Source organism: Saccopteryx leptura, chromosome 2 (genome assembly GCF_036850995.1).
Source record: "Saccopteryx leptura isolate mSacLep1 chromosome 2, mSacLep1_pri_phased_curated, whole genome shotgun sequence".
NCBI lineage: Eukaryota > Metazoa > Chordata > Mammalia > Chiroptera > Emballonuridae > Saccopteryx > Saccopteryx leptura.
The window spans coordinates 356,180,447-356,204,640 of record NC_089504.1 but is presented as its reverse complement, the minus strand read 5'-3'; the positions used below and the strand labels follow the sequence as shown (position 1 = coordinate 356,204,640).

General features: G+C 54.3%; 1 protein-coding gene across 7 annotated transcripts in view; it reads right to left on the bottom strand.

The window, feature by feature from the left end:
• MSI2 (musashi RNA binding protein 2) overlaps positions 1-24,194 on the bottom strand; it is a 416,189-nt gene that overhangs the window by 271,110 nt on the left and 120,885 nt on the right. For all 7 annotated transcript variants that reach the window (XM_066364640.1, XM_066364641.1, XM_066364643.1 and 4 more), the window contains exon 6: positions 4,287-4,379. In XM_066364640.1, the coding sequence (XP_066220737.1) occupies positions 4,287-4,379 (93 nt within the window). The remainder of the gene's footprint in view (positions 1-4,286; positions 4,380-24,194) is intronic.

Genomic DNA, 24,194 nt, shown 5'->3' with positions numbered 1-24,194 from the left:
CAGACATTCTACATATCTTGCCTGACTGCCTTGAGAATCAAAGTTTAAAATGCATTAAAAAGCTTGGCACCAAGCACACGTCTCTGTAATTCAGAAACAGCAACTCAGAGGCTGTTCATAGTAAAATCTGAACTCCACGCATTCTGAGTCTGTGTTAATTTAGATCTAACAGAGGTAACAGGGAACCGGAGATACTCGACAGTGTCGCCTGTTCTTACTCCCAGGATGAAGATTCCAGTTTACAAACAGTAGCTTTTTCCAAATAGAGAATCTTCACTGTCCTTGCATCTTGAAGTCCAGAAATACAGTCTACCACAGTTACGACTGTTTTGCTTATTATATCACGCTCATTACTACTGATAATACGTTGTTTGGTTATAGTCAAGAGATAACTTAGATATCTATCTAGCCACCTATGTGTTTTTACACTTTCTATATTATTGAATTTTCAAGCTTGACACCAAGCTTAGGAAGAGTTTAATCCAGGGGCTGGCCAAATGCAGCCCACCACCTGTGTTTGTAAATAAAGTTTTATTGAAACATGGTCACACCCAATGGTTTGCTATGGCTGTCTCTCCATACAGCAGCAGAAGTGAGTAGTTGTGACAGAGACTACATGCTTTTCAAGAGCCAAAAATGTTTAGTCTCTGACCTTTACAACTCTCTCAATCCCTTCCCTGATGAGAAACCGAGGCCGGGCAAGAAATGGCTCGTTACGGGGTCACGGTGGGGTCAGACCCAGTGTGAGGGCCTGGACTCACTTCGACCTGTTGTCGTCTGTCCGACGACAACACCAGAACAGCTACCCAGAGGGTGGGATGGCAATCCAAGTCAGACAAGGCCTCATGCCAACGGCCACACTTCTCATCTTAAATATAAACATGATCTCATCTAAAATATAAACAAGCCATGACATCCCTAACCTGAGCTGGGGGTGGGGGAGTCTTCTGGGAGAAAGGCAGGAGAAACGCACAGAAGGGTTCACAAACCTCCAATCTGAGTTATTTAAAGCCCTCGGTGTGTCATTCCGCACCCACTCCACTTCCAGTAATGACATATTTAAACTCCCTGTGCTCAGCCCCACGACAGCAGTCCTGCCCACCTCGACTGCCACCTGAAACAAACAGCTGAGGCAGCTGCCACCTCGGGCGAGACGGGAGGAGGGAGAGGAGCGGGAATGACAGCCAGGGAAACCTGCAGGGCGGGTGGCGAGCCCTGAGTGGAGACTGGAGGAGGATGGAAAGTTCTAGACTTGGAGGAGTAGGAAGTCAGGTAGGAATTCTGGCTGTTATGCTGCCTTGTCTGGGTGACCTGAGCCGAGACGTAACCTCCCTGACCCTGACTGCCCACCTTCCTCAAATGGGCTGGAGATACCAACAGCGGCTGAGCAGATGGAATGAAGCGACGTGAGTGCAGGTTCCCGGCACGGACCGGACCGCGTGAGGGGACGCCTCTTTTCCCTTCCTCTGCATCCTCCGCTCCCTAAGTCCGTCCTGTGGCTCAATCAGGAGTTGGAATGGGGCCCCGAGTTCACGGTCTGTCTTCAGACAAGCCTGGAGGGGGAGTCTGCATCCCACTTTATCTTTCAGGGTGTTATGACCTTGAGTCAAAGATTTAACACTTTATAAAACGGGCAGTACCTCCACCTGCCTCCCAGAGAAGAATTACATGGCGTAATGTGCGTCACTGGCTCGACCCAGTATCCAACACTTGGGACGCACTCCTTAAATAATAAAATTATGCCTCACTATCGTGCAGTAAACCAACTGAAAAGAGCCCCAAACAACTTGAACATAGTCAGGAATGTGTGAGCACATTACATGCAAGTGTGTGTGTGTGTGTGTGTGTGCGCGTGCGCGCATGCGTGTGTCTGTTTCCTTCGTCCCAAATATAAACTACTGAAGGGTAGAGTCAGTTTGTCAATTTATCTGTTACCTCCTTTCAAGGCTGCTGGATTTACTCTTTGCCCCTAAGGCCCCAAGCAGAGTCTCTCCTCCTTTGATCATTCTGGAATCAACTGACTTATACCAGAATCCTGTAAGGTGATGGGGCCCTGCCTAAGGGGGCAGAAATGTAACACTAGCCACCAGCCAAAGGAAGAATCAGCTATCCTGAAGACAGACCCAGATAACACACAGAGCATATGTATTAGACAAGCTCCAAAAACACGAGAGCGCAGAGACTATTATGATTTTGATACATTCAAAAGCCCCCCTCGTCCTTTAATAAAACACTTGAGGAGTTGAACCTATCCTCCTGGAATCCACAAATGTTACTGCAAAACGAACTGAGCGGCCTCAGACCCGGCAAGGGCTATGCCAGGGAAGGCAGGCGGTGACTGCCTCCCGGACAAGGGGACAAGTGTTCTTCGGGCAGCAATGGCCGCCGCCGCCGCCACGGTCCCGGCCAAAGCTTGCAGAGCCTCCCACTGCTGGCATCCCAGGTCACAACTGTGAGCGTTAATGAAAAACGACAGAAAGACACAGAGAGAGAGTGGAAGCAAGAGAGAGAAACCGCAAGCTGGGAATGTGCAGAGACGTGGCAAGTACAAGCCTGTCTAGAATATGCTAACAGCCCATCCGGGCAGCGTCAACTTCCCTGACACCCTCAAATAGGCCCTTGAGATTCCAAGGCAGGTTATGGCTCGAAAAAGAAATCCCACCTCATGTTTGCAAACACCACCCTGGCCGGTTCTGAAGGCAGCAGAAAGGCTCACACTCCGGAGCCTTCCATTACGGCAGCTGGACTTGTCTCTTTTCATTATTTCCAATTTCTCTCCCCCAGGCAGGGTGGGGCTGGGCGAGAACCCCCCCCCCCCCCCCCAGTGCTTTCAGGCTGTCTGGAAGGGAAGTACGATCACACACCAGCCGGGTCACCATCGCACTCAGCCCTCCTTCAGAACCGGCCAGAACGAATCAGGCCCGACCGGCAGCGCAGCCAGTGCCGCAGGGAAGGCGTCTCACGACCGACCTGGAAGGGCAGCTGAGTGCCGTTCTGAATGTGAGGCTGGGCTGGAGGAAGACGCCTTCCCTTTGTTGCATGTTCTCCCATCCATGCAGAAATTGATTAATACCAGAGGGGGAAAAAATCTCCATTTTGAGGCTAAATGGGGGTCAGGGCATTCTTCCCAGACAGTAGCTCACAATGGGACACACCTGGGGACAGGGACACAGCCACCCGTCGCCTTGGGCAAATGAATAAAGCACAGAACCTTCAGACTGGGCAGTGGGTGCAGTGCCTTTGTTCCACCCAAGACGGGCATGACAGTGGTCACCGGGTGGGTGGGTGCGGCGACAAAGCTTAGCACAGGTGCGGGATCTCCTCAAAGGACATCACCCTGTGCCGTGTCAGCCCCTCAGCAGGCGTCGGGGGGAGCGTGGGGGGAACGCAGACCTCTGCAGAAGGAACCATCCCACACCTGGCTCCCAGGACAATGCCCGCAACTACTCAAGGATATAGGAACCAGAAAGCTCAGACACTCGCCTGCCAGCCTCCAGGGGCACAGCAGCTGGCAAGGGCCAGTCCCCCACAAGCTGCCCTGTTGCAGCCTGGGGCAACGTAGTCATCTAAGGAATGTGTCATCCTCAGAAAGAACCTTCTCTCCAGAGCCCCCTCCACTGACTAGAGAGAGGCTGAATTAAACACCTCGCCCACAGTCACACATCCGGCCGGCCGGCTGGCTGGCACACACGCTCACACATTCCGCGTCCCGACCGATTCGGGGCAGTCGGTGCTGCGCTCCGCCCGCCGCGGCAGCAGAGCCCAGGGGACAATTTAACGCCTGTCTCGCAGACACTGTGACAGGTACAGGCCCAGCAGCCTTCCCGAGTTTCCTCGGGCATTTGACGGGAGAGGGTTTAGCAGCACAGGGCCCCAGGGGGGCACCTCTCTCAACCTTCTCCCCAGAAAGGCACAGAACGAGGCCCGGTGCCAACTCACAAGAGGCCTCTGGCAGCTTCTGTGAGAGCTCCCGTACTGTGACTCGGTCCCCCGTCCCTCCTCTGCCACTGCCACCGCCAGCTCCCAGGCCAGGCCCTCATCGCCAGCCAATGCCAGCACCACCGTGCTCAAAGGCCACGCTGTCTGCTCCTGCAGGCACGGGGTGCGCCATGCCCACCACACACAAGGCTCTTCCATCTCGGCTCCTGACAAATCTCACTTCAATCTTGACGCCCAAGTTCAAGGACACCGTCCTTGGGGACACAGCGTGGCAAAGGCGGTGAGGCCACGGCAGCCACTTCAAAGGTCCGATCGGGCACGCGCTCGCCACCCCACGCACCGCTTACCTTGCCAAACTGCTCGAAATATTGCTTTACGTCTTCCACCACCGTGTTCGCAGATAATCCGCCTACAAATATTTTCTTTGTTCTTGTGACCATCTGCAAGAGACGACAGGAGGAAGACATGGGTTAACCGGGTTATCAGCAACAACGCTCGCCAGGATGCGGAAACGTCCGCATTTCCCTAGGAAGGCAACTTCAGACAGGTTCAGGCTGCACGGAGGGCGCCCTGCAGACGACTCAGGGTGCTGGAGACAGCCACTCTGGATCAGGCCTCAACCTGAAGACGCGACTTTCCACCGACCCAGGTGGACTTCAAACCTCTCTGGCCACAGGCACAGCTCCGTTCTGAGGCAGCAGCACCAAGACAACAGTCGCATGTCAAAGCTGTTTCAATCTAAGAGTCATGAACCAAACAGAACTCCACGCATAAGAATCTGCTGCCCAGAAAGTATCCATAAAATCCGTCAATAAGAAAACCACACGTAATTTAAAACTGTGTGTGGACTATCTACTCGAAACTGTTCTTTTAAAAAAAAATTTTTTTTAATTTATTTATTTTGACTCAGTGATAGAGCATCGGCCTGGCGTGCAGAAGTCCCGGGTTCGATTCCCGGCCAGGGCACATAGGAGAAGTGCCCATCTGCTTCTCCACCCCTCTGCCTCTCCTTCCTCTCTGTCTCTCTCTTCCCCTCCCGCAGCTGAGGCTCCATTGGAGCAAAGTTGTCCCGGGAGCTGAGGATGGCTCCATGGCCTCTGCCTCAGGCGCTAGAATGGCTCTGGTTGCAACAGAGCAACACCCCAGATGGGCAGAGCATCGCCCCCTGGTGGGTGTGCCAGGTGGATCTCAGTCGGGCGCATGCGGGAGTCTGTCTGACTGCCTCCCCGTTTCCAACTTCAGAAAAATAAAATAAATAAATAAATAAATAAATAAATAAATAAATAAAATATTTTATTTATTTATTTTTTAATTTGAGAGAAAGGATAGAGAATGTGTGAGGGGTTGGGGAGCAGGAAGCATCAACTTGTGCTTGTTTCCCGTCTGTGCCTTGACCAGGCAGGCCTGGGGTTTCGAACCGGTGACGTCAGAATTCCAGGCTGATGCTTTACCCACTGCGCCGCCACAGGCTAGGCCCCACTGTGCTGTTCTGGGGGTGGGGGGTGGTACATGTCTGCCAACAGGACCAACACTGGCCTCACACACAAAATGCCCTCCGAGCTCAGCCCAGGCCCTCCTTCCTCTCCTGATTTCTCACGAGTCACCGTGATTCGTCCTACACTCAGTCAAGCCGAGCTCTGACCCTCGGGTCTCCACACCTCCGTCCATACAGGCGTCCCTCCCTCTGGAATGCCTCCCCACGTCTAAGTCTCCCATGGAAACTTGTGAGCAAGATCTAACGACCTTTTCCCTAAGTCAAGACACCTCTAGAGTCACCCCACCCAGAGGCGTTCTCCCCTCTCCTGAACCCCCCAACACCGCACGCATTGGCGTCTCTCAGCGCTCCCCGCTTTCCGCCTCGTGCCGGTCAGCAGTAACCCGGTTCCCTCCTTCCTCCACCAGCAGGTGGACTCCTGGTTCCTCTTGGTACCCCCCGCCCACCACACACACACACACACACACACACACACACACACACACAATGCCGCGCCCACCACACACACACACACAATGCCGCGCCCACCACACACACACACACACAATGCCGCGCCCACCACACACACACACACACACACAATGCCGTGCCCACCACACACACACACACACACACAATGCCGCGCCCACCACACACACACACACACACACAATGCCGCGCCCACCACACACACACACACAATGCCACGCCCACCACACACACACACAATGCCGCGCCCACCACACACACACACACAATGCCGTGCCCACCACACACACACACACACACACACACACACACACACACAATGCCACGTACCAGGCCAGCCAGGCACGTGGAGCCAAATCATTCGGTGGATGCAAAAGTGCCCGCGTGGCCAGGTTTCAGAACTCCACCGGGTCCAAAACAAAGGAAGGCCAATGACATAAACTGTTCAGAGCCAGAGACCAAAAGTCTTACCATGTAGGAGCCAAGAAGAATAAAACTTTTATTCTGAAGACTGAGTTTAGGCTACCTGGGTGTTTGAGGCTTATTTTTTTTTTAATGTCAAATAAACTTAAGTAATCTGTGGGTACAGGGCCTGACTAGTTTGACTGCATGGAAGGAGAAGCGCAGTGTCTCGCCTGGGGAGGAATCAGTCACAATGTACAGGGGTCCTCAGGTTACGACAGTTCTGTTCTCACGACAGTGGCATAACCCGAACTTTGCTGTAGGTCGAAACACACCCTAGCCTAAGACAAACGGAGCACTTGTACTTTTAACATCCAACACGGTGTCGATAAGCGTGCTGGGAGACGCCCACCCCCGGTCCCACACGGCGCCGGTGAGCGTGCTGGGAGACGCCCACCCCCGGTCCCACACGGCGCCGGTGAGCGTGCTGGGAGACGCCCACCCCCGGTCCGACACGGCGCCGGTGAGCGTGCTGGGAGACGCCCACCCCCGGTCCCACACGGCGCCGGTGAGCGTGCTGGGAGACGCCCACCCCCGGTCCGACACGGCGTCGGTGAGCGTGCTGGGAGACGCCCACCCCCGGTCCCACACGGCGCCGGTGAGCGTGCTGGGAGACGCCCACCCCCGGTCCCACACGGCGCCGGTGAGCGTGCTGGGAGACGCCCACCCCCGGTCCGACACGGCGCCGGTGAGGTGCTGGGAGACGCCCACCCCCTCCTTCATGAGCCGCGTCACTGCGTCTTCTTCCACTGCGCGCGGCCAAACTAGTTCGCCCACGTAGTCCTTAAGTACAATGCTAACGGCATAAGCCGAAACACTCACGTCTCAATTTTTTTAAGTTTTTATGGAAGTGAGCATCATAAACTCAAAATGTTGTATGTCGAGACCGTGGTAACCTGAGGACCCCCGTACACATATATCAAATCACAATGTTGTACACTGTAAGTACCTGACAATTTTATGGGTGGATCACACCCCTATAAAGCAGGGGAGAAAGGTTTGACAAGGACAGACAGACAAAGAAAAGCACGACTGAAACCCCAAAATAAAGGAATAAGACAAATCTTGGAGCATATTTAAAAAAGAAAGAAAAAGACCCCCACAATGTCGCAAAGGTCAATTATAATTCAAGACGAGATACCGAAATCCAGGGCCCACGCTGCCTGGACCACTGTTACCAAGGTTCCTAACACCAGTGCTGAGAGTTTTGAAAGAAAAAAAAAAGAACAACCAACACACTTCCAACAGCAGAGCCTCAGCTGTCACCATGGGGAAGATGGCCCCTGGTCAGCTCTGTGAGGAGTATCCAAGGTCCTAGAAACCTGCTCTGCGTCTCCATCTGGGTGTGACCCTGGACAGGACGCAGCCTGAGGCCCGGGTTCTGTCCTCTGCCCACTGCAGTCCCCCACCTCCCCCTGAACTATGAGCATGATGGCCCTGGCGGAGGCAGCACCCAGGTTTCAAGGGGCTCACGCTTGAGCTGAGGGGCTCCCAGGGGACATGTGCCACCGCAGCCCACTGATGGAGCCCAGACTGGAGTATCCTTAGAAAATAATGGACTTCCTGCACAATTTTGAGAGGACACTGCCCTAGCAACCTCCTGCTGGCTGTGAGGACCATGCAGGGGTTGGTCCTTGTGTTTCAAGCTACAATTTACTGCGTTTTGTCTCTTTCAGCTGAACGGGAGGTAAGACCACGCACAGGAGCACAGTCCACGAAGATCCCACCAGGGTGCACACCGCCAAGCTCCGAGGACCTCGCGGTCAGTGACGGGCATCTTATTCTGCTCCTTGTGGTCCCTCTTCCTTCTTACCCATCCCCTAAGTCTCCCCTCGGGTCGCCTTTGTGCTGAGGCTCCAGCAGGCCCCCCGCTGAGGCGAGTCGCACCCTGCACACTCGCGAAACGTCCGATTTTACTAATCCGACATCCTTACTGCATTCGTTCAACAGTGCTATCCAGTGCCAGGGGCGGGACCTCACAGTCTGATATACTCTGGGGCCTGATCCACTACAAAATGGAGAGATCACTATTAGCCTGCCACCATGCAAGGTTCCTATTGGGGACAAATTAAATAACATGTGCCAGAGGGCCTGGGACACCCGGGAGATGTTAAAATGCACGGTCACTGTAACTGAATCCTGACTCAGTGGTTTACACTCATTCTTCAAGTTCGGAACCAATGTGCAGCAGAACGACCTCGCATAAGGAACACGTCGATAAGAGCCCCTTATTGCTCCGCTCTCTCCCACCATCATTTCAAATACACTCTGCTGCATCGCTACACGATTTCAGATGGGCAGAATCCTGATAGTTTCATTTTAGATTTTTCATTCATTTGTTTTTTTGGTTTTTTTTTTACCCCAGCCAAGTAATTAAATATCTATAAAGAAACGCTAATGTGACTACAAACACGCACAAGTGGAGTTTCCAGCTGAAGCAGCTCTGCAGAGGCATTCTGGACCAGGAACCCCACGCCCTCCCTGACACCCCCTTCAGAGCCAGGCAGGTGGAGATCAGGCCTTATGTACATTCCGAATGTTCACAGAGACCCTGAAAACGAAACGACCAGCGTGCCTTTACTCTGAATAACCGGAGTCTCCAGATCGTTCACTCCCCAGTAACTGGTTAAACGGAAGAGCCCCCGTGCACCCTCCCCCTTTGCCTTAGAGCGTAAACTTGCCAAGACGGAGCCCTAAAGACTGAGCCAGACACCCAGCTATAAACTTACACAGTCCCAAAAAAGTATTTAAAACAATCTTAGAGAAAAAAAATGAAGGATGAGAAATCCCAGGCCCTAGACAAGGAGCCAAACTGTCCACGTTACTAAAACATCCTCTCCGGGAACCAGCTCAGTCAGATACAAGGACCATCCCACTCCAGCAAACACTAAAAGGAAACTGGCTTAATCAAAGCCTTCCAACATGGCCAGGCCAGTGGGAAGATGTGCCACACTTGGTTAGCTGCTCACTGATGTCTGGGCCACAGGGGAAGGGGACGCGGCTGGGGGCCGTGGGGCTGCACAGTGACCTCTCCCTCCGAGGGTGCCCTGTGGGGGCCGAGGGTGATTTACTTTGGGAATCCTGGTGGCATTACTACTCAATGGACTGTGGGCTGCGTGAGGATTTGCGTTCTGGAGAGGGAATCGGAAACCAGCAGAGGACTCTAGAATCAAACATTTCTCCCTCCAACTCCCTCGCGTCTCCATGGCTGCTGCGGAGGGCGGGGCAGGGAGGGGACAGGGCTGGGACGGGGAGCCGAGGCTCTCAGGAGGACTAAATAGAGATCCTTAGATTCTCACCAGTATTACAAAAGTTTCTGTGTATGGGGTACGTGTGTGTGTGTGTGTGTGTGTGTGTGTGTGTGTGTGTGTGTCGGGAGGGTAAGGTAACTCTAGTCCCAACACTTGAGTCCTGGCTTCTATTTGCCCTGGGCACCATCTGGTTGCCTTAGAACTTTAACCCTCTTCTGATCCTCGGTCCCCTGGCTCCACGGTCTCCGCATTATAAAAAATCCTCTCCCGCCACAATGCAGAGAGCACCTGTGTGTTCTTCCTGTGTTAGGCCCGTTGGGTAACCGTTTCCTAAGCCGCAGCCTTCACACCGAAGCGGCACTAACCACACGAGGCCCGGGAAGCCAGCCGCTGCACGCCCGGCCTGCCCAGCCAGCCGGCTGGGCCCCCAGGGTGCACCTGGAGGAAAGAGCCACCCATCTGTCCCAGGCAGAGCTCGGCCCCCTGGTCCATTAGGAAATTAATCTCAAATTTCCTTTGCTTGACGTGTTTGGTGTGGGGGTTGCAGAAAACACTTTGGTGTGTGAATGCTTTCACCCTTTGAGACACCAGATACCCACCGACAGCCCTGCACCACTTGGGGGACAGTCCGCCTCAACAGATGCCCCCCTTTTACGGTTAGGGGCAGCACTCTGGGAAGTGGGGGTCAGGGGGACCTGTGTGTGTGCGCGTGTGTGTGTGTGTCTCACACATAGGGCCGCAGGGAGTGTTCAGACTCTCAGAACTCAAAGCAGCAAAGTCTTGCATCCAGACCCGTAATTTAACTAAACAGCTCTCTTCCCACAAGCCTCCTGGCTCCACAGAGAAAGCCCAGCACCATTCCAGTTCGGAAAATTGCTGTTTACACGTAAGGGCTAGCCAAAGCCAGCTGCTAACCGGAGCTGCAGAGAACACTCCACCTTCCTGCCTCTAACCCGAGAGCTGGCTCTTTTTTTTTTTTTTTAAGTTTCAAAATTCCCTTTTAAAAAATGTGTCGCTATCTGAAATGGTCACTCAGAGTGGGGCCACTGGTTGCATTTTTCTGAAATAGGATAAAGCAGGTGTGTGTGTTGGTCCAACAACAGCACTGGCCCGAAAGTATTAGTTGTTGTACATGAAAACAACAACAGATATTTCTGACCGAGGCATGGAGAGCAGGAACAGCTCTGAGGAGCCCGACTTGGGTGTGAGAGAGGCCTGGAGAAATCAGGTCAGCTCCGGCCACCATCACGTTCCTGAAAGGAGTTCCGATTCCCCCAGGTGAGAAAAATGAGCCCTGGTCACTGCCTAGGAACACAGGGTCGCTGACCCATGCCTCTCGTCTCTCATCTGGGGGGCCCCACGGTGAGAGAGCCCAGGATAGATGTAAGAATTGCGACACTGGGTGGGCTCTTGCAAACGGACTGTCCATCGCCCCATGATGGAAAGGTGGAAAATTAAAGTCCCAGGGGGATGACTCCTGAGATAGCTAAAGCCAGGGCGGGGTGACCAGGGCCAGCTGATCAGTTGGCAGATACCACACGATTTCATCCCAGATTCTGAGTCTGGGCACTGGGTTCTCCTGCGTCACTCTGCATCTGCGAACTAAGCCGGGTCTTTGTGTGGCAAAGAAGCTCTATCAGGACTGACGGTGGTCACAGCAGTCCTCGACTACAAGGACCGGTTCCCTAGGGTGTTTCCTCCACGGGACCTGTCCTCTAAAAGCCCTAAGTTCTCTCCTCCCTTCTCCCCTCCCCCCAAACCACCGCCTTGCCGTCCCCGCCATCACACCTGAACCCAGGGGCAAAACGCACTTAGCAAACGAAACCAGATACAGGTCAGGTACGCGGGACTCTTTTCCAAATGTTTCCAGAACCACAGATGGAAAAGAGACTTCAGTGAGCTGACAAGAGTCCCCTCCAAAACCTCAGAACGGGATCTCATCTGGAAACAGGGTCACTGCAGATGTAGTTAATAAAGTATCTTGAGATGAAATCGCCCTGGATATAGGGTGGGCCCTGAATCCAACGATGGTGTCCCTGTGAGAAAGAAATGGGACATGAAGAAGGTCACGTGAAGATGGTCGCAGAAACGGGAATGCTGTGTCTGCAGACTAAGGGACACCAAGAACTGCCAGCAGCTACCAGAAGGAAGGAGAGAGGCTCGGGGCCGGTATCGTCCTCAGAGACTCCAGAAGGTTCTGCCAGCACCTACGTTTCAGACTTCGACTGCCTCGTGCCTCACATTTCTGCTGTTTAGCCACCCAGTGCGTGGGCCTGTGCCACCGCAGCCCTTGGAAACTACCAGAGAGCTCCCAGGGAGACACCCCAGGACCCCACGGCCTCTGCCTCACCTTTCCTTGGTGACAGCAGGCTGAGATTCCCCATGGAAACCTCCCACTGACTGTGGGCCGGAGGATGTGACGCCCACCCATGTGACAATCTAAACCTGCCCTCCCACGACTGGCAGGTCACACTCATCACTGCCTACCCACGCCGGCAGGGGCCACAGGGACAAGGTGAGGTGACAGCCGGTGGGAGGTGCGGGGGTGGGGGGAGCGAGGCCATCGCTAAGGAGAAGCAGCCCTTGCTGCCCAAGGGTTCCTCTCCTCTGATCAAACCCTCAGAGAAGGAGGGCCAGTGTCCACGTGGGCGGGTTCCCACCTGGTCACAACCAACAGACCGGGAAAGGTCCTCGCCCCCATCAAGGGAACTCAGGCTCAGAGACGTTAAGTGTCCAAAGTCACCCAGCACCAGGGAGGACAGGACAGGAGTCCAAATCTTGCCCTGTCTCTTCACCAAAGCCTCCTACAGCTGCATTTGCAACTGGCTCTACTTCTTTCTTCCCGGCAGGAAGGCAGCTGGGGAAACAGAGACAAGGAGAAGCAAGTCTGACTGTGCCCTTTCTCAATTCTGAAGCACAGAGGCAGAAGGACAGGCGGACACTGATGGGGGGGGCACATGGTGCGGTGACTCTGGAAAACAGCCTGGCAGCCCCTCCAACAACAAAACACAGAGCTATCAGATGACCCCACAGTTCCGCTCTTAGTACATACCCAAGAGATCAGAACGCGCATCTACCCAAAACCTTCCGCACAAAATCTTCAGAGCAGCACTGATCAGCATGGTCAAAACGCGGAACCCCCCAATGCCCATCAGGGGCAAAGGGCTACATTAAACGGGATGCATCTGTAGGACAGAGTATCACTCAGCCACAAAGTGGAACGGGTCCTGATCCGTGATCACTCAGCCACAAAGCGGAACGGGTCCTGATCCGGGCTGCCACAGGCTGAACCTTGACGACGTTGAGGGAAAGAAGCCAGGCGTCAAAGACCACGTGTCACACGACTCCATTCACGTGACAGTTCCTAACGGGGAACCCCACAGAGGCAGAAAGTACCTCAGTGGTTGCTCAGGGTGGAGGAGAGCAAGGGCGATGGCTGAAGGGGGCGGGGCTTCTTTCTGAGGTGATGAAGATGCTCTCAATGTGACTGTGGCGACAGGTGACACATCTGGGAACACACTAAGAACCCCTGAACCACAGACGCTTTACATGGGTAAACTGTATGGCATGTGAATTCTATCTCAATAAAGTTTCCTGTTTTTTGTGTTGTTTTTTTTTTTTAATAACAGGCCAAAAAGATCCCTAAGCTGAGAGTCTGGATGCAAGAAGAGCTTAAAACAAACCCAAGTGCCCAGGACAGTGCTAACTCCATGGGTCTCGGTTCACCCACAGTTGACCACTGGACAGAGTGTAAAACGGTATCTGATGATGCCAGTTGCAGAAATCCGTTTAAGTTCAGAGGAAACCAACTATAAGTATAGCGGCAAATGCTTCTCAGCGCTCTCTCCCCGTCTAGAGCTATTAGCCAGAGAGCACAGGGGTTCAGGCTGCAACTTGGCAGTCCCTCTAAATAGCTTTAAAATTGGAAGGGGAAAAAAAAAGCCTCCTTCTATATGGGGCTAGAATATAATTTACACACAATTATCTGACATAGTCAGGTTACATTACCTCTAGTTAAAGCCACGGTAACTCACAGAAAAGGGAAGGTGATCTTGTAATGCAACATTCGGCTGCCTCAGCAGGGAGCTCAGACCCCCCCCCCCCCATCTCTGAGCCCTCTGCCTGGCTCCCTCCTAGGCTAATTTAAAAAATACTACTTCCTCTTACCCTTGGGGGAAAAAGTTGCAGCTGGCAAGGTTGACCTGCCCACAGATTGGTATCAGAGAGTAATATCCTAGACTGTGCCACTCAGACTGGGGGCTGGGGGCAGTAACAGAAAAAGGTGCGGAGATGGAGTGTTGCCTTAGAAAGCACAGGAAATTAAGAATCGTGACCCACGCATCAACTGATACGAGCGAGGTGGCTGGCTGGCCATCGGCCCGATCACAGGCACTGAGCTGCTCTGCCTCCACAGGTAATTTTCCCATCACTCCTTCCTTCTGGGAGCCCACGCTCCCCAATATTTCCCACAGATGAGCTGCACTCACTACGAGAAAGGCCCCAGAGATTCTCACCAGAGTTCCAACGATGACCAGCCTGTAGATGCAATTAAAACCCGTAATCTGCACAGCAGCTACGGTATTAAGCGAAATTAAGTACACTTGACCATTGTCCCGTGTGCCAGGAAGCCGTGCCTTTCTGCACACCAAAGAGACGCCTCCCGAGCCCCCAGCAAGGGAGAGGCGGCCAAGGCCAATTCCTAATGAACCTGGGGAAGAGGTGGGGAGGGGGCCAGACGGAAGGCGGCCGCTGCGAGCCCAGGCCCTTCCACCTGTGCTGGTTGGTCACTCCGGCCATGGCGGCCAAGTCGCTTAGCCAGGGCGCAAGGTCACTCCGGCCATGGCGGCCAAGTCGCCTGGCCAGGGCGCAAGGTCACTCCGGCCATGGCGGCCAAGTCTCCTGGCCAGGGCGCAAGGTCACTCCGGCCATGGCGGCCAAGTCGCCTAGCCAGGGCGCAAGGTCACTCCGGCCATGGCGGCCAAGTCGCCTAGCCAGGGCGCAAGGTCACTCCGGCCATGGCGTCCAAGTCGCCTAGCCAGGGCGCAAGGCTCCGAAAGACGCAGAGGATGACTCACGGTGAGAGGTCTCAGGCCCCCTGGCTGAAGCATAGGTCCAAGGTGACTCCCTCTTAACAGAAATGATCAAATGAACAAACAAGTTTGAAAGATCTTCTGTCTGTCCAACAGAGTGTGTATTTTCAAGCCCATCTGCGTGTGTGGAGACACACTAAATAAACAACTGACCCTGGTTGGGCAGATGGAGCTGGGTCAAGCCTCTTCACAGCTCTGGGCTTTGCTTTTCCCCCTTTGAAATACGGGCACAAGACCCTGGCCTGACTAAAACAGAGACAGCAAGTGTGAAATTGTGACTCCAGGAGGTCCCTGTGTCCTGCAACACAGGCACTGAGGAAAACCACCCCGGAGAGCCTGAGCCTGCGACGCAGACCTTCCCGCGAGCCTCTCCCTCCGGCTGGAGCCCCCCGCCCCGCGCCGGCGCCTGGTCCAGGCTGAGGGGCGTCAGAGGCCCTTCTCCTGGGCCGTGGTCAGGCTCACCCCGTCCGTAGGCCTATGAACACGCAGCTACGGTGATAACTTCAGAGCATGCCTTCCTGCTTCCCAAACATTCTTCCTGAAACATTTCAGGTCACCTGGGTAGCAGCGACCAGGGAGTGGTTCCTACTCGGAAGTGTTTCAAAGTTTCTGGGAACATGAACTATACTGCTCACAAAAATTAGAGGATATTTCAGAATGAATATGAAGCAATAAAAAAAAGCATTTGATTTTTTTTTTTTTATTAAACAAGAACATCAGAAAAGCAAACAAGTCAAAAAAGGTTGTTTGATTATGCAAACGAGATGCAAAACCAACTTTTATTTCCTTGGTGAAAATGCACTGTACACAAGGCTGAAAGTACCGGAGCAGCTGCACGTCCCCGGTCCCCTCGTTTCTGTGAGCAGTGTAGCTACCTGTCCCTGACCTGCCACCCCGGAGGGGACTCTGCGTCCTCCACATGACGTGAGGGAACCCCTAGGACTGGGCTGAGAAGCCGTCAGGAAGGACGCACAAGTACAGGCCCTGGGGAAGGGAAAGCCCAGCCTCGGGGGCACCACTGTATCCTGGGGAAGACCACCCAGGAGATGGCTTCTTAGAACCCCACCCCTCTGGTAAACTGGGAGCCACGGCCAGATGAAGCCCCTTGTCATCAGCAACAACTAACGGGCTCTTCTGAGGAGAGAAAGGGTCCGAACTTGGCTGGCAGGCAGGCAGGCTGGGCAGGCAGGCACCCCGCCCCAAGCCCTCCAGTTGATTTCATGAAAGGAGAATGAAATGGCATCCTTAACCCTTAGCCTTGATTACCTCCATTAACATATTTTAGATGCACATGGCAATCAGTTCCTGATGAGCAAGTTTTACCTCCTCCACGGAGCCCAGCCAGGCTGCGGGCTCGCCGACACTCCCAGGGAGCAGAGCGGCGGCACTCGGCCCTGCCTGCACCCCGAATCCCCCAGGGAGTCACTGGACCCGGCACCAGGCCCCACCCTCAGGGAGTCTGACTTCACTGGGCCATGGAGAGACCCGGGCACCAGGATTTATAAACATCCCCCCGGAAGATTCTAACGTGCAGTCGGGGCTCTGTGAGAAGTAGCTTGTGCCGTCCTAAGGGAGAAAAGGGGAGGATGGAGACCTCAGCAAAGCAAGGATTCTCGTTCATCATCCCAACACTGAGCACGAGAGGGGGAGAGAGCCACGATGGAGACCTCAACAGAGCAAGGATTCTCGTTCATCATCCCAACACTGAGCATGAGAGGGGGAGAGAGCCACGATGGAGAGACCTCAACAGAGCAAGGATTCTCGTTCATCATCCCAACACTGAGCACGAGAGGGGGAGAGAGCCACGGAAGAGTGTGGAGCCAGGGATTAGACTGAGTCCTAATCAGCCACTTCCCTACCTGTGGGATTTTAGGCAAGTTGTGTGTAAAGCGGGGGTGGCGCCTATCTGTCCCAGAGCTGCTCTCAGCATCACAAGAGATAAGCATGGAAAAGGTGCTCAAAACAATGTGCGTTGCCCCGGCCAGATAGCTCACTTGGTTAGAGCATCATCCCAGTATACAAAGGTTGTGGGTTCAACCCCTGGTCAGGGCACAAACAGGAACAGATCAATGTTTCTGTGTGTGTCTCTGTCTCTAAAATCAATCAATACTTTTTTTTTTAATGTATGCTAAACCCCAGAAGAAGAAGAATGAAGATGAAGAGGGTAAGAGACCAAGTGCAGAGGGTGAGCCCTCCGGCAAGTTCTCCGCATTCACTCTTCTCTCATCAGACGTGTCCCGAGGACCTACTGTGCGCCAAGCGCTGTCCAAGGCTCTGTGCACATTAGTGGAATAAAACCTGGCTTCTAGCCCTGGCCGGTTGGCTCAGCGGTAGAGCGTCGGCCTAGCGTGCGGAGGACCCGGGTTCGATTCCCGGCCAGGGCACACAGGAGAAGCGCCCATTTGCTTCTCCACCCCTCCGCCGCGCTTTCCTCTCTGTCTCTCTCTTCCCCTCCCGCAGCCAAGGCTCCATTGGAGCAAAGATGGCCCGGGCGCTGGGGATGGCTCCTCGGCCTCTGCCCCAGGCGCTAGAGTGGCTCTGGTCGCAATATGGCGACGCCCAGGATGGGCAGAGCATCGCCCCCTGGTGGGCAGAGCGCCGCCCCATGGTGGGCGTGCCGGGTGGATCCCGGTCGGGCGCATGCGGGAGTCTGTCTGACTGTCTCTCCCTGTTTCCAGCTTCAGAAAAATGAAAAAAAAAAAAAAAATAAAAATAAAAAAATAAAAAAAAAAAAAAAAACCTGGCTTCTGTATCGAAGGTGCTTTCGGTCAAGTGAAAAGCGGTGTGGCTGCAGCATGGTGGGTTTGGGGCACAGGGCTAGGTGCGACTCCAAGGGGGCGTGGCAGTCAGCAGGGCAGCCAGGGAGGGGCGGGGGGCCTCCCAGCAGAGGCTGCAGCGTCTTCCATGTTGGCTGAAGGGGTGCAAGGGAATCTAAAAGACCAGCACAGGCGCTGATGGGACGCAAGGAGGAGAGGTCGCACCAGGGAGGCCTGGACAGGGAGGCCTGGACAGGGAGGCCTGGACAGGGAGGCCACACCAAGGAGGTCACACCAGGCAGGCCACGCCAGGGAGGTCACACCAGGGAGGCCACGCCAGGGAGGCCACACCAGGGAGGCCTAGACTGGGAGGCCTGGACAGGGAGGCCTGGACAGGGAGGCCACACCAGGGAGGCCACACCAGGGAGGCCTGGACAGGGAGGCCTGGACAGGGAGGCCACACCAGGGAGGCCACGCCAGGGAGGTCACACCAGGGAGGTCACACAGGGAGGCCACACCAGGAAGACATGAGAAACTTCCCCAGGGTTCACAGAAGGGAGCAACTCATCAATCAGGTCGTTAAAAAGAAAAGCAGGGCCACTGGGGGCTGGGGGACAACTGGGCACCTTAATACTTAGATGTCAGCAAGGGGACACAGGCCAGAGTGGTGACAAAAGCATGAACCAGGAGGAAGGTACCTGGACACCAGTCTCAGTGACCAGTGTGTGGCCTGGTGTCAGCACCCCCCCCCATCAGCAGATCCCTCCCGCTGTGCCATTTACTATTCCGGCAACACCCATGGGGGGGCGGGGGGGGGGGCAGGTGGGGAAGGCACAGGAGAGATAAAGGAGAGATAAGCACATTGCACCCTTGGTGTGGGCGCCTTTGGAAACAGCCATCTGTTAGGTCATAAATTATATTTGTCAAGAAAAATGTCAAATGCCCCCCACCCCCAGAACAGGCTGGTCTGGCCCCCTGCCTCCTGCCACAGACTTCCCTTGAGGGGAGGGGGGAACCCAAAGAAGTGTTTGAGAGGCAAGAGGGAAGCCAAGACAATCGCAAGCAAGCCTCCACCTTTGATGAAATGCCACTCTTCTCAAGAGATCGAAGGGGATCTATCTAAATCCAAGGGGGCCTGAAAGGCTGGAAAGAGCACCGATCTGGAAATGCTGGAGCTGAGTGGACCAGGTTCCCGTCCCAGCACCTGGCGCTGGAAGGAGAACGAGGAGAAACCCAGGAATCTCAACTCTGTCACGGACACCCCAGGTGACCACGGCACATGACTGAACACCTCTGAACTTGAGTTCCTCCCTCTACAAAAATGGGATCAAAAGAGCTAACCCATGGAATGTGCTCGGCACAGAGCTGGAATGACAGACACACCAGGTTCCTCTTCCCCCTCCTTGCCACCTTCCTGTCCCCTCCTGTGACTGAACCTCAGTCTGTCTTTGCATGGGGATCAAACCTTCCCTGCCTGCCCTGCAGACTAAACACCCAAAGGAAAAGGCACGAAGCACACGCCATTAATTTAATGACTAATCATTGTCGAATGTGCTAGTTATTATCAGCGGCTCTGCTTCCCTCAATATTTCAAGGGTTGAAGGTGCTCCAGCAGAAAGGATGCTACCTCAATGCAAAGCAGTGTTTTTACCTTCCTTAGCCTAGGCGGCCCCTTGCTGATGTCAGTAACATTGTTCCAAATGAGAAAGGCCTTTCTCTAAAAATGATGAGGCCATCCATGACTCAGAGGTAGTATTTCTCTGCTACGCCAATGTCCTAACATATCTGTGCTCTCCTCCTGCCGGTAACATAGTTCTATAAATCGTCACATAAAACTTTATTTTCCAGAGGGATCAACGGGGGAGGGAAATGAAACAGTCGCCGCAAAAACATCACCAATCAAACAGAACTCAGGCTGCCGGGAACTTGACTAAATGTGTAACATTACAGATGTTTTATAGCCCTGATGTCTGTTCTATTTAAAATACTTGCACTAGGGCCACCAAACACGGGAAAGAGAGAAAGAAAAGATATGTTTTCCAACGCGCCCAACGCAGCTAACAGGTCTGGGCTGGCTGTTTACTGAGGCAAAGCGGTGACCGGGGACCCGCAGCTGTCAGCTGAAACGCGGAGGCCTCGTTCTGTAGTTCGCTCTGGAGGGCTGTCAAATCAGCCACACGGCCCAGCAAATGGCGCACGGTCTCTCTGAAGGGCCGTTCCGCCTGGAAGCCCAGCCTCTTCGGTGGGGAAACTTCCTTGCACCTGGCAAGGGCTTAATCAAATCTAGTTCCCTTCCCTCAAGGAAGAAAACTATGCCCGGTTAAACTTCTTGTCCAACAACACTCATTTATTCCCTCGACAAACATCTGCTCGGTGCCTGCTGGGCACAAGGTACTGAGTTAGGGACTCGGCTCAATCTCCCGTGGTCTGGACGCCCCGCCCCCCAGCCAGAGTGGAAGCCTCATAAAGGGAAAGACTGTCCTCTATTTTGTTCATCACTGTACTCTTAGCACCTAGAGGGGTACCTGACACACAGCAGGCACTCCGTGAGAAGGAGTTGAGTCAGTGCAGCGATATTTCCTGCTGAATTACCCAGGAAGGTCCCTGGGCACCCCCCTTGTCTCCTCTCTTTCCCCTTGGGTAATTCCAAGGAGTCCTTGTTGCTAAGCTGCCATGAGCACAAAGAAGATAAAAGGCCTGGTTGCTGAGAAGAGCAGCTGCTCAAAGTTCTGTCCGAGGCCACAGAGCACACACTGACATAGCGTTGAAGGGAAAGGTCCGGTTGCACGGAGTCAGACAAACCCTCCCTCCTACTTGGACAAACACAGCTGGGGGGTGGGTAGGGCCACCTTTATATACAAAAAGGACCACTGGAGACTCTTGATAAGAAACCACTTGAAAGGACCAGGGACACAGGGAGGGGCCTGGTCCGGATCACCTACCCGATTAACTGCGTTTGACATCAAACAGAATGACTACCTAGTCCCCAGCAGGATGTAGAAGTAAAGTAAACGAGTTTGTTCTCTAACGTTCAAGATCTCACAGGGTCCTGATGAAAACACAGAGTGGCAAAAGTACAGCAAACAGAGGGAAACACGATGAGCCCTGTCAGGGTGGTCAGAGGAGGCTTCGAGGAGGAGATAACTAACTAGGGTTTTCAGGATCAGCAGTTTTTCAGAAAGAAGGGCAAGCAGAGCCACCGCGGCATGAAATAGCATTGTTTGTTTCAGGCACTGGGGTTGGCACTGCCAGAAACCAAGCAGAAAGGAGTGTTTGACGGATGAGACGGGAGGAGACAAGGGCTAGATCCCAGAGTCCTGCAGACCAGTGGTTTTCAACCTCTGGTCTGCGGACCAGCCAGAAATCTCATGGTCTGCAAAAAGAGTTAACCACCCGACGTTGTACGAAGATTTAGAGTCTACAATCATTCACTACAGAACAATGATAACGCTAACACTACGGTTAGGGCATCTCAAATGGAAGGCAACGGTCAACAGTGTCCAACAGCACCAAGCTGTTTGGAAAGGTGAGGAGGAATCGGTTCTCAGCGTTACTGGATCCAGACCTCAGCCACACGCTTTCCACGACTGGTCTTGGTGTCTGCAAGGCCAACCTCTCTTCAGCAAACTCCACGCTGCCATGTGAGCAACTCTCTCCCAGACAGGCCCACGGGTGAGCCAAGCCCTGGGGTGACGTGGCAGTCTGTGATTCACTGTGGGTATCCGCTGGGGGAAAACTTTACCCTGATGGCAGCTGGCACCAAAGCTGTACCCATGACCATGATAACTGCCCCACCGCATGCCACCCTGTGTTTGCTGTGGCCAACCTTTCCTTTAGAAAAGTGGAAGTCTAAAAAAGTGCATTATTTTTTGTTTTTGTTTCTTCCTGGAGAAAAATCAGTATTTCCCCCAGTCACTGACACCTAATACATCTAATGTGTTTATCACTGTAAACATCAGTGGTGGCAAGCCACCTGAACACAGGCTGATCAGCCATCTGTTTTAAAAGCCCTTCCTTGCCCTTGGCCAACGGCAGTCCTCTCCTCGTGTGTGAAGTCTGGATTTTCAGTACGCAGGGTCCGTCTGAAACTACGATCGCCTTGGACGTCTGTTTTCCGAGCGGCATCTGCGCTCAGGGCAACCCACTGCCCGTCCAGCCATCAAGTGTCTCCAGTCTTGCTGGGAAAGGTGGCGTTCCTCTCACTGGCCAAAAACCCTGTCCCTCTAGAAAGGGCTTCTTGATCTTCCCCTAAGTTCCTGTTACTCATACGTCCTGGCTCTCCTAAACCAAAGATGATCCAGTTCAAAGGAATGTGTTAACACACAGGGACGGAGCCACCTGGGACCCTGCCGAGCCCCCGGTCTGCACAGAGACCTGGAAATGAAAGAAGACCCACGGTACAATTAGCTCAGACTTGATCTTATCAGACCTTTTTTTTTTTTTTTTTGCAAAATCTCATCAAAGAAGATTCAGCTTAGTTTGAACTGTCCTTCAATCAACACAATTTCTGAGCAGCTACTTGGACTGAAACCTTGTGGGAAGAGAAATGAGAAGTAAGAACTGGAACCACTGTCCTTGGGGTGGGGATGGGGGGCTGATAGTTTAAGCAGGGAGACAGGATATCTGCAGAGACGTCAAAAATCAGCAGTTTTCAAGGTTCCCACCTTTGTTACCAGGGTCCAGACTCCCTCTGCGGTCCTGCTTCCGGTTCGTGCCTCTACAGCCCGTGGTCCGGCCACGCCGCTCTGACCGGTGCGTGCAGTCCACGCCCCGTGGTCCGGCCACGCCGCTCTGACCGGTGCGTGCAGTCCACGCCCCGTGGTCCGGCCACGCCGCTCTGACCCGTGCGTGCAGTCCACGCCCCGTGGTCCGGCCACGCCGCTCTGACCAGTGCGTGCAGTCCACGCCCCGTGGTCCGGCCACGCCGCTCTGACCGGTGGGTACAGTCCACGCCCCGTGGTCCAGCCACCCCGCTCTGACCGGTGCGTGCAGTCCACACCCCGTGGTCCGGCCACGCCGCTCTGACCCGTGCGTGCAGTCCATGCCCCGTGGTCCGGCCACGTGGCTCTGACCGGTGGGTGCAGTCCACGCCCCGTGGTCCGGCCACGCCGCTCTGACCAGTGCGTGCAGTCCATGCCCCGTGGTCCGGCCACGCCGCTCTGACCCGTGCGTGCAGTCCATGCCCCGTGGTCCGGCCACGTGGCTCTGACCGGTGGGTGCAGTCCACGCCCCGTGGTCCGGCCACGCCGCTCTGACCAGTGCGTGCAGTCCATGCCCCGTGGTCCGGCCACGCCGCTCTGACCGGTGCGTGCAGTCCACACCCCGTGGTCCGGCCACCCCGCTCTGACCCGTGCGTGCAGTCCATGCCCCGTGGTCCGGCCACGTGGCTCTGACCGGTGGGTGCAGTCCACGCCCCGTGGTCCGGCCACGCCGCTCTGACCAGTGCGTGCAGTCCACGCCCCTTGGCCTTCATCCAAGCTGCCCCTTCACCCAGGAAGAGCCTTCTGCTTTTTTTTCTTCTTTTTTTGTCTATCCTGAGTCTCTAAACCCTCACACCTCAGTCCAAATGTCCTTTTCCCTAGTCTTTCCGTGATCAACTTACTTAAACACCGCGACCCCAAACCACACCCCATCATGCCTTAGACCTTCTCCCAGCTTCCCTTCTCACGCACTCTATGATTTACTCACTTCGTTTAGTGTCTCTCTCCCTCCCCCTAGAAAGTAAGCCTCGTGAGGTCAAGAGTTTGGTCGGTTTTGTTCACAGATTACAGTCCCAGGACCTGGGTCATAAGTGACGTTCAGGAACTATATGCTGAATGAATGAACGAATGTGCTACGGCATTCCCGCAGCGCCCTCAGGCACCGTGAACGACTGCTTTCTGTACGCCTGCGCAGGACGTCAACTGTTCCTGAGCAGGGGCACTTTGTTCATTCTGCTTCCCGCTGTCCCTGGATATTTACCTACTAGGCTCCCGTTCCTTGCAGGAAGAGACCATGTTTATTCATCTTTGTATCCCCCAAAGCATTGGTGGTGCTCAAGTATACAACCTACTAAATCTAACTTCAAAATCAAATTGCGTGGAAAATAGGTAAAGAACACACAGCTAATATAACCACATACCAGGTGATTCCCACTGCCTTCCTCACTGCTTATGAGGCTTGCCGTGTGTGCAGAGCACAGCACACGGGCTTCTGGAAGTATCAAGATTATTAAGATACACGCGTGCGGTGTCCCCATACGACAGCTACCAGCCACCTGAGGCCACTTCAGCATGGATTAGTTGTCATTAACCACTGAGTTCCTCAGTCACACTGGCCCCATGTATGCACTGGACAGCACGGGGCGTACACTTCCCTTGTCACAGGAAGTTCCACTGGACAGCAGTGACACCGACAGGCCTTGCCCTCAGCGTCTAACCTTCTCGTGGGGCACACGGGACAGGAACAAGAGGGCCCAGGAGGAGCAATCTGTTAGCCAGCGTAAAGGAAGCAGCGAAGGGCTGGGTGGAAGGGAGAGGGAGGCCTCGAGGCCAGAGTAGAGATACATGGGCGGACCCTCTAAAAACGGGTGGGGTTTCCAGGCCAGAGAAAGAAGGTTATTCCACACTGGACAAGGGTAGCATCCCACTCAGGGGGGCTCAGGGGCACGCTCCCTGCAGCAGAGGCCCAGGGCACCTGTGTGGCATGAGGCTGAAGTGCCAGCGAGGGACCACGGCAGACGCCCCGGGAGCTG